The sequence below is a fragment of the Cynara cardunculus genome (assembly GCF_001531365.2).
Source record: "Cynara cardunculus var. scolymus isolate 2C chromosome LG 13, CcrdV1, whole genome shotgun sequence".
Classification (NCBI taxonomy): Eukaryota; Viridiplantae; Streptophyta; class Magnoliopsida; order Asterales; family Asteraceae; genus Cynara; species Cynara cardunculus.
The window spans coordinates 29,681,944-29,690,431 of NC_037540.1; the positions used below are offsets into that span (position 1 = coordinate 29,681,944).

At 35.4% G+C, this 8,488-nt stretch overlaps 1 protein-coding gene across 1 annotated transcript; it reads left to right on the forward strand.

The window, feature by feature from the left end:
* The first annotated feature begins 2,488 nt into the window (after window positions 1-2,488).
* Window positions 2,489-8,415, forward strand: LOC112524530 (probable UDP-arabinopyranose mutase 5). Its single transcript, XM_025134383.1, has 3 exons — window positions 2,489-2,619; window positions 6,765-6,894; window positions 6,973-8,415. Exon 3 carries the CDS (start codon window positions 7,093-7,095, stop codon window positions 8,140-8,142), a length of 1,050 nt encoding a protein of 349 aa, XP_024990151.1. The 5' UTR covers window positions 2,489-2,619; window positions 6,765-6,894; window positions 6,973-7,092; the 3' UTR covers window positions 8,143-8,415.
* Window positions 8,416-8,488: the final 73 nt, after the last annotated feature.

The window sequence follows — 8,488 nt, forward strand, 5'->3', positions numbered from 1 at the left end:
AGTTCTTCAGCGATCACTGAACATACTCAGTGTATTGATCGCTGGATCTGAAAATACAGAAACTAAAATACATCGAAAGGAAAAAGGGATTATCATCAAATCACTGAGAGAGGGGATCAACAGTTTTGCTACCCCAATATCATCATGAAATCTGAAGAATTCATTAAAGCAAGCATTAGAACTAGAATTCTCCTAAACCCAAGATGTATGTTTGATCGCAGACCAAAAACCATCCAAAAACTACAATAATTAAAGCATTACATCAAAACCAAAACAACTAAATGCCATTAGACCAAGCTAATTCAAGAATTTGACCAATTCAACAYAATTATACACTAAACGAAATTCAAGAATTTGACTCACAATTAAGCATAAACTTGATTCAAGATGAGATGATCACTAAGTAAACAACTAAACAACTGAAATCGACAATGTTGGAACAAACCTGATTAGATCAAACTACAGCGGGATCGGCGATAGAGACGGTTCAACAGCAACGACCGGCGATGGGACGGTGGTGTATGGCGACGAGCGGAGACAGGGCTGGGTGCGGTGGCGACGAGCGGAGACAGGGTTGGGTGCGGTGGCGAGCGGCAACAGGGGTGGTGCAGTAGTGCGGCTACTACAGGGGTGGTGCAGTAGTGCGGCTACTACAGGGGTGGTGCAGTAGTGCGGCTACTACAGGGGTGGTGTACGCGGCGACGGGGGTGGTGCAGCAGGGACCGGCGAGAGGGAGACGGTGGCATCGGGGCGTTAAGCAGCGACGGTGGTGTGGAGACGAAAGGGAGACGATGAGTGAGATGGGAGTCATCATTTTTAGGATATTAGGGTTTTTTTTTTTTTAATTTGAGTTTACCTACTCTTCAGGTCACAGGTTACATTTTAAACAGATAAGGATCTATTTAACAAATTCTAAAAAGTCTAAGGATTTATTTAACAGGTTTTAGAATGTCCAATGGTTTATTTGTTCCAAAAAATTGTCCAAGGACTTAATCGTTCCAAACAGTAAAGTCCATTGAGTTTTTTTGGACTTTTCCCATTATAGTAAAAAGCCATTTGATTGTAAAACTACTTGTGGAGTGATATATAATTCGATTTTAATATTTTATTTTATTCATTTTCTCTATCGATAATTCAATTTTATATGATTTTAAGAAAAAACGATAATATTTTTATCTTCGAACGAAATACAAATTTAAAAAAATATATATATCGATATTAACATTAAATTAACTATTTAAAAGTTTTAATTTTTGTGTAATTTCTTTAATTAAATTTTTTATTATAATTTAATTTAGGTTTAATAACAAAGCGATTTACTTTTGTTTAATAACATAATTTTTATAAGAATTATAATTAAGTATTTTGTTAAAACTCAATGATTATCTTAACATAATTTTTATAAGGATTATAATTAAGTATTTTGTTAAAACTCAATTATTATCTTAATTATATTTTAACTTTTTATATTTAACATGAGACGTTTATCCTGTATTTGATTATGTTTATCTGCACTTAGTTACATGAATTCAAAAAAAATTAAATAAGTTATACTTACGCATAATTTACGTGTAATATTAAACTTTAAGTAATATGAATCAATAAACAGTATTTTATATATAAAAAATTGTTTTTATCAAATGTATTATACTATAGTATAGAATAGATAATAACATGAACACATTCCGTTGAATTTAAAAAAAAAAGGTACGGAACAAAAAAAAATAGTCTCATGTTTGACATGTCATGGACAGAAAATGCATAGGACAAGATGGGACTATTTTTAAATTTCATGGGACAAAACTTGATAATTTTTGTTCCACCAAAAAAGGTGGAACAACATGGGACTAAATATAAAATGACTATGTTACCCTTTTATTTTTTACTTTTCTTCTTGTATTTCCTGAAGTTTTTTTGATTGAATCATCAGTTATTCTTGTTAAAATGCCAATTCAATCTTCTTGAAATTGTAAAGGATTTTAACTTTGTGACTTAAATTGCTTAATTCTGATTTAACTTCTCAATAATTTCTTATTTAACTTTTGATAAAAAAAAATTTGGCATGTTGAAGCCTGTTTGTACTTTTAGCTTTTGTTCGTTATTTGGATGATTACTATGGGTAGCCCAATGTAACAATGATTTAAAATAACATTGATATAAAATAACACTGAACAATATTTAGGAGTAATATGGTCATTTTAACAGTTTTGTCCTGTTCTGTCCTAGTTGTACCAAACATAGGACAAACAATTAGTCTTGTCCCGTCCCGTTCTGTCCCGTCCTGTCCCGTCTAGTCTGCGTACCAAACGCTACCTTAGAGATACATGAGCACAAGGATGGAATAATTCAATTCAATTTTTACGGGAAAAAAAAAAAGAATTCAATTCAATTTTTACGGAAAAAAAAAGAATTCAATTCAATTTACAATCTTGGGATTGGAAGAATTATTATGAATAAAACTAATGAAAATTGGATCTGGAAAGAGAAATTGTAGGGATGAATGAGCAATCCGTGCCCCCCTTCCCTCCTTTCACTCGCAATTGTCGCAACCCTTTTCAATCTCCATAACATCTCCGATCTTTCATTTCTCCCAGACCACATCCTCATCGACCTTTTCTGGTACGTACTCTCTCTAATTCCTTTTCTTTTTTTACTATTTCATTTCAATTTATGTTCGTTTTCCTATTCATCTTTTACCCAATTTTCAATTTCTCTTGCGTTAAAGGTCGTTTTGATCTTCATGTTGCGGTTGTTTTATGTGTTTTAGATGTTGGTTTTATGGTCAAAGGAATTACTGCTTACTTAAATTAGGAAAGACAGTGTTTATGTTGTGTAAATAAGAAGATGAAATGAAGAAAGACCTAATATAGGAAGCCTGATTTTAGATCAGTCTTCCCATTGATATTTAACTAATTGTGTTTATGCATATCAACACGACAGTTCTTTGTGGCGAAAGCTAAATACAGACAAATAGATGATTTGGTTTTTGTTTATGTAGTATGTACAAGGTGAACCTTTTTCTTGACCCACAGATTTTACCTCCATAAGAATGATGGGCAACCTACACAGGATTCACAACTTGGTGTTTGGAATTCGATATGAAGAGTTCACTATGAACTAATCTACATAGTGATTGACATTTGGCTGGTTTTAATCTTTCATACAAATTATAGCCAGAGAACAACATCCTTGGGGAGTTCGGGTGTTAGAGACCTGAATGCTAAGTTTATGATGAGTCCTGAAAAAATAAGGTTATGATTGACCTATTTCAAGATGGTAAAGTATCCCCTCCAAAGGAGCGGGATTTAGAGAAAGTGGTCATGTACTCTCATGTTTTGATGCATAAATTTTCAGATTCATGCGTGTAATTACAGTTAGTGACAATATCAATACGAGAATGCTGATTTCATGATCCATGACTCACAAGCAGTATGAGGTTCACTATATGCTGGATTATTGAGCATTGAATTTGGAACACAAGCCAAATGAAGTCGTACTGAGGACCCTAAACAGTTAGTGACAATATCAATATGGGAATGCTGATTTCATGATTCATGACTCACAAGCAGTATGAGGTTCACTATATGCTGGATTATTCATTGTCCAGTCTTAATGAAACTTACTTTATGGGAGAGAATTTAATGATGAATTTAAAGGATTAATATGGAGCTTTCATAATTCATAAATAAACTTTATTGAGGAGAAAAAATTGTTTATTTGCTTTTTATACTATCTGCTTTTCATAAAAAAGCTTTACGGGAGAGTAAGATATTTTTACTTTGCCACATTATTACTTCATGTCCCACCTCCATTTTTCTTAGATCCTACTTCCCATAAAAAGAAATGGTGATCATCAGTTTCTTGTTAAAACATTGTTATTGTCAAGGATCATTTAGGCAAGTCTGTTGAATAATGTCCATCATTGCTCAGAATATACGACAAGTGGTCAAAAGTGATTGGAAAATGAGGTACAGAGATCAATAGATAATTTTAGTAGTAAAGTGGTAAAGAATATTTTACACGACATTGCACAAATCATATGAATGCTCGTATGGGGTTAAGTAGTTACTACAAGTACAATGCACTTGTTTTTAGGAATGGATCAAGTTCTTTCAAGAAAAAAAATACCCAAAAACGAAGAATAGTTAATCGAAAAAAATCTTACTTGAGGAAACCTACATATAGCAAATGGAATCTTGTAGCATGTGCTCTCTTTCTATAATTCCATTTTTGTTTTGGTCAGTAAACACATTTTGTGACACATACAGCCTGAGTATGCTCCTTTAGTAACTGCAGGCCACTTTTGATGTTAAGGATTCAAACTTGGTATTGCTTTATTTGAAAATCAGCGTGATAGTTAATGCTTCCTAGTTCAAAATGTTTTGTCTAATATCTTTTCTATGTATTAATGAAATCACAAACTTTTTCCACTATAACTAAAACCATATTTATTGATGTTCAAGTGAAAAATAACAAATTGAAGTCAAAATTGAACTCTATGGAAGGTGGGAGTACGATTTTTCCAAAACAGTAAGTGATGCAGCTTGATGGAAGTACCCAATAATTTATAGATTTTGGTTTTGATTGTTTAAATTGTCAAGAAAAACGGAGGGGTAAGAGGCGGCAGCCAGTGATGAAGATAATCAGGTATATAAGCGGACAACTAGACTGGGATCAAGAAGGAACGATGGCTAGAGGCTGTGAAGCGAGAGAGAGGTTATGAGAGGAGAGTTCACAGTAGACTCACTGATTAGAGCTTGTTTTATGTGTGTCATGAACCAATGTCCTTTTGTGGAAGTAAAGTAAATTGGTCCTGTTTGGATTTAGTTGGTTTGTCAGGTTATAGACCCGGCCAAACCAATAACTTGTTTTCCAAACACAAAAGCTGGCTGCCAGCTGAATGCTAGTGGTCTGAGTTCTATTTGTCTGATTGCCATTCTTCAAATTAGTTGATTTCTCAGGTTATAGACCTGGCAAAACCAACTAGTTTTCCAACCATGGGGTTATGGGAACTGGCTTTCAGCTGAAAGATACTGGTCTCTGTTCTTTCAGGTCTGGTGTGTGATGGTCCGAAGTCACATGTGCATAGCCCTGCTGATGGTGTTTGTATCAATAATGATCACATTCATAGCCAGTGATGAAAGTCAGCAGTGGGCGAGGGAAGTGATGTGATATATATATGTAGGATAATTAATCTAATCTCTGTACGGTAGTTCATTTTATATAATTTGGGAAATAAGCAAAGGCTAGAATATAAATGGGATGGGATAAACTGGAGGATCCAGACTCTTCACTTACCATCGATTCTAAAGTGAAAAACATGTAGTTTTATTTCGAAACCGAGAAGAATAAAATGATGATTGTTCTAACGATGTTGGTATATGTATGTTGTATATGTATGACTGGAATGAATTTGATAACTCTGTAAAAGAGTAACCTCCATGCACCAAAGCTTCTCGGCTTTCATGATGGTTGGGGCAACATTACCTTGCATTTCGCAAAGAGAGAGATTCCATGAATTGAATCTTTTTCTCACAAAGGAGTAATTTTGCCAATAGTTGTGTACGTCTTTATATCTTTTTACTTGCACTTGCCCCAAGTTACCCATGCTTCACATGCAGTTTTGAGTCCTTCAGAAATTCAGCATTTCTAATACGTTACTTAATAGTACTTGGGAGTACGATATAATGATAACTAATGGCTGATTGCATTGGTTGTTAATTTTTTTTGTTATATAGCTTAACAACATGATGTTTATGGCATCTGACAACAACCATTTAGTTCAGGTTGTATTAGGCTTGCCAAAATCATATAAGTCGAGATCTCAAAATTTTTGGTTGTATTGGGTGGAAGAAATAACCGGTCAAACCTTGGATGGATGCCCATGTAAAAATCCCATACCAACCTCTTCACACTCTCAGTTTCACCTCTTCAACAAAAGAACTGCCAGTTGTTGTCATTGCTTCCTTCACACTAATAACTACAATTTAGCTTTATAACACACCTATTTATGAGTCATTAAACATTTCAAAAGTATCATCATCTCCATCAGAAAAAAGTTCCTTGTATTAGTTTTGAGTGTTGTGTGGTCTAAAAGAAGAGTTTCTTTATTACAAAAATAGAACATTATGAGACACTAAAAACATTCATGTCTATCTGAAGTTTGAATGTCACTAGTATTGCAGCAAATATTGATGTCATTTTGGAATAGTGGTAATGAAGGTCTTTTTTCTTTTTCTTTTTAAATGTTATTCTTAGTGAACAAACTTGTAAGTTCATTCTTTTATCAAATAAACAAGAGGACTTCAATTAGATTGACCAAATGTTAAATTTTGATGTTTATGAATTCTTTCATTTTGTATGATGCTATCAATTTCAGTCTCTTTATCAAACAAAAACAAATTCAATACTTTGATGTGATGGCTATTCAATATGGTTTTACTTTTATTATTCTCTTGTTGACATTAATGTTTCTTTGCAATGAAAAGAAAAATGAATGAGAAAAGAGGTGAGTTTAGAACCCGATGTGTGAAGCAATCTGTTAGACCTGCTACCCATTTTGAGCCATTCAAAGAAGTTTCCCTAATTGACTCACCTACTTGATCTGCTACTCATCGTTGTTCAATCTGACCTGCCAGCTACTACTATGTACCATGTTTGAACTTTACCCTGGGAATTCTAGCTTACTAGTGTTTTTAAGATTCCTCTTTTTGATTTGGGTGATTGTCGAATACTTCAGTGATGTTGGTTTTCTTATTTTGCAGAGAACCTTGAAAGCTGGGAAACTAACTGAAAAGATTTTGAAACTCTTTGTGGCAACCGGGAAGGAGGAAATTCTTTCTATGATTCAAGCGCTTAATATCCAGCTTGTTCTAACACCTGTCCTTCCCACTAGTAAGTTGTGCTCGACTGATCCAATTTGCATCCTCATGGTGGTTGCTCTTCCTAAATGTTGGAATTTTTTTATGACAGGATGCTCGGAAAAGTTGTAAGGCCAGACAACCTTTGATCTTGCTCCTTCACTGTTAAATCTCTATCCAATCTCCAGGTGCAATTTCATTGAATTGCCTTTTTTCTTGGATTTATCACAATATGTCTCTACCAACTGTTAATGACAAAGAAGTGGATATTGTGATTGGAGCTTTCCGCTCTGATCTTACGTCTTTCATGGAGGAATGGAGACCTATATTTTCTCGATTCCATTTGATAATTGTGAAAGATCCCGACCTTAAAGAACTAAAAATCCCTGATGGCTTTGATGTTCGTATCTATACCGAGATAGATATACTCAAAGTGGTTGGATCTTCTAATGCTGCTCTGTTTGCTGGATACTCATGCCGTTATTTTGGCTATCTTGTATCCGATAAAAAGTACATAATATCAATCGATGATGACTGCACCCCGGCTAAAACCAAGAGTGGTGAATTTGTAGACATAATCACCCAACACATCACCAACCTTAAAACTCCAGCAACTCCTTTCTTCTTCAACACGCTCTATGACCCATATCAAAAGGGAGCAGATTTTGTTCGTGGCTACCCTTTTAGCTTACGTAGTGGCGTCCCATGTGCTCTTTCATGTGGACTTTGGCTCAATTTAGCAGACTACGATGCACCAACGCAAGCACTGAAGCCAGATATGAGGAACTCTAGGTATGTTGATGCTGTTTTGACCGTACCCTTGAAGTCAATGATGCCCATGAGTGGAATCAACATAGCTTTTGACCGGGAGCTGGTGGGCCCCGCGATGTTGCCGGCTTTAAAGCTGGTAAAGGAAGGGAAAGTAAGGTGGGAAACAATGGAAGATATATGGTGTGGTCTTGTTGTGAAAGTGGTATGTGATCATTTGCAGTTAGGTGTGAAAAGCGGGGTTCCATATGTTTGGAGGAATGAAAAAGGAAGCGCGATCGATAGTTTGAAGAAAGAGTGGGAAGGAGTGAAGCTGATGGAGGATGTTGTTCCGTTTTTTGAGACCTTAAAGCTGTCTCCAGCAGCGGTGACAGCAGAGGATTGTGTGACGGAGATGGCTGCAGCCGTGAAGGAGCGGCTCGGACCATTGCATGCGGTGTTTGTGAATGCAGCCCAGACCATGGTGGAATGGGTGAAGCTCTGGAAGGCGGTTCGATCTCAGGTTTCGTCTTAAATCCCATTTGGTTTCTGCAAATGGTATATTGAAGATGTCCTTTCAGATATCTCTGTGTGTTTTGAAATAAATGATGCCTCTTGATGCATTCTAATATGGACACCATGTTTTTAGAATTTTATTCACTTGGCCTCATAATTTCTAAAAGTATGGGCACTTTATGTGGCATGTTTTTATTGGTTTTATGTGGTAGAGTATCAGAAATCTTGTCATATTGGAGGGTGTAGATTTCAAGTTTGATATTTGACACTGATTGTAGATAGATTTTCTGCAGAAAATCCCCCATAGATATATCGGTAGCCATTGATTTTCATTTTCGACTTGTGATCGATTTTTTGACGTGTTT

What these genes read in the sequence shown, in the direction of transcription:
- LOC112524530 (XM_025134383.1), top strand. Translation starts at nt 7,093, where the DNA reads ATGTCTCTACCAACTGTTAATGACAAAGAAGTGGATATTGTGATTGGA.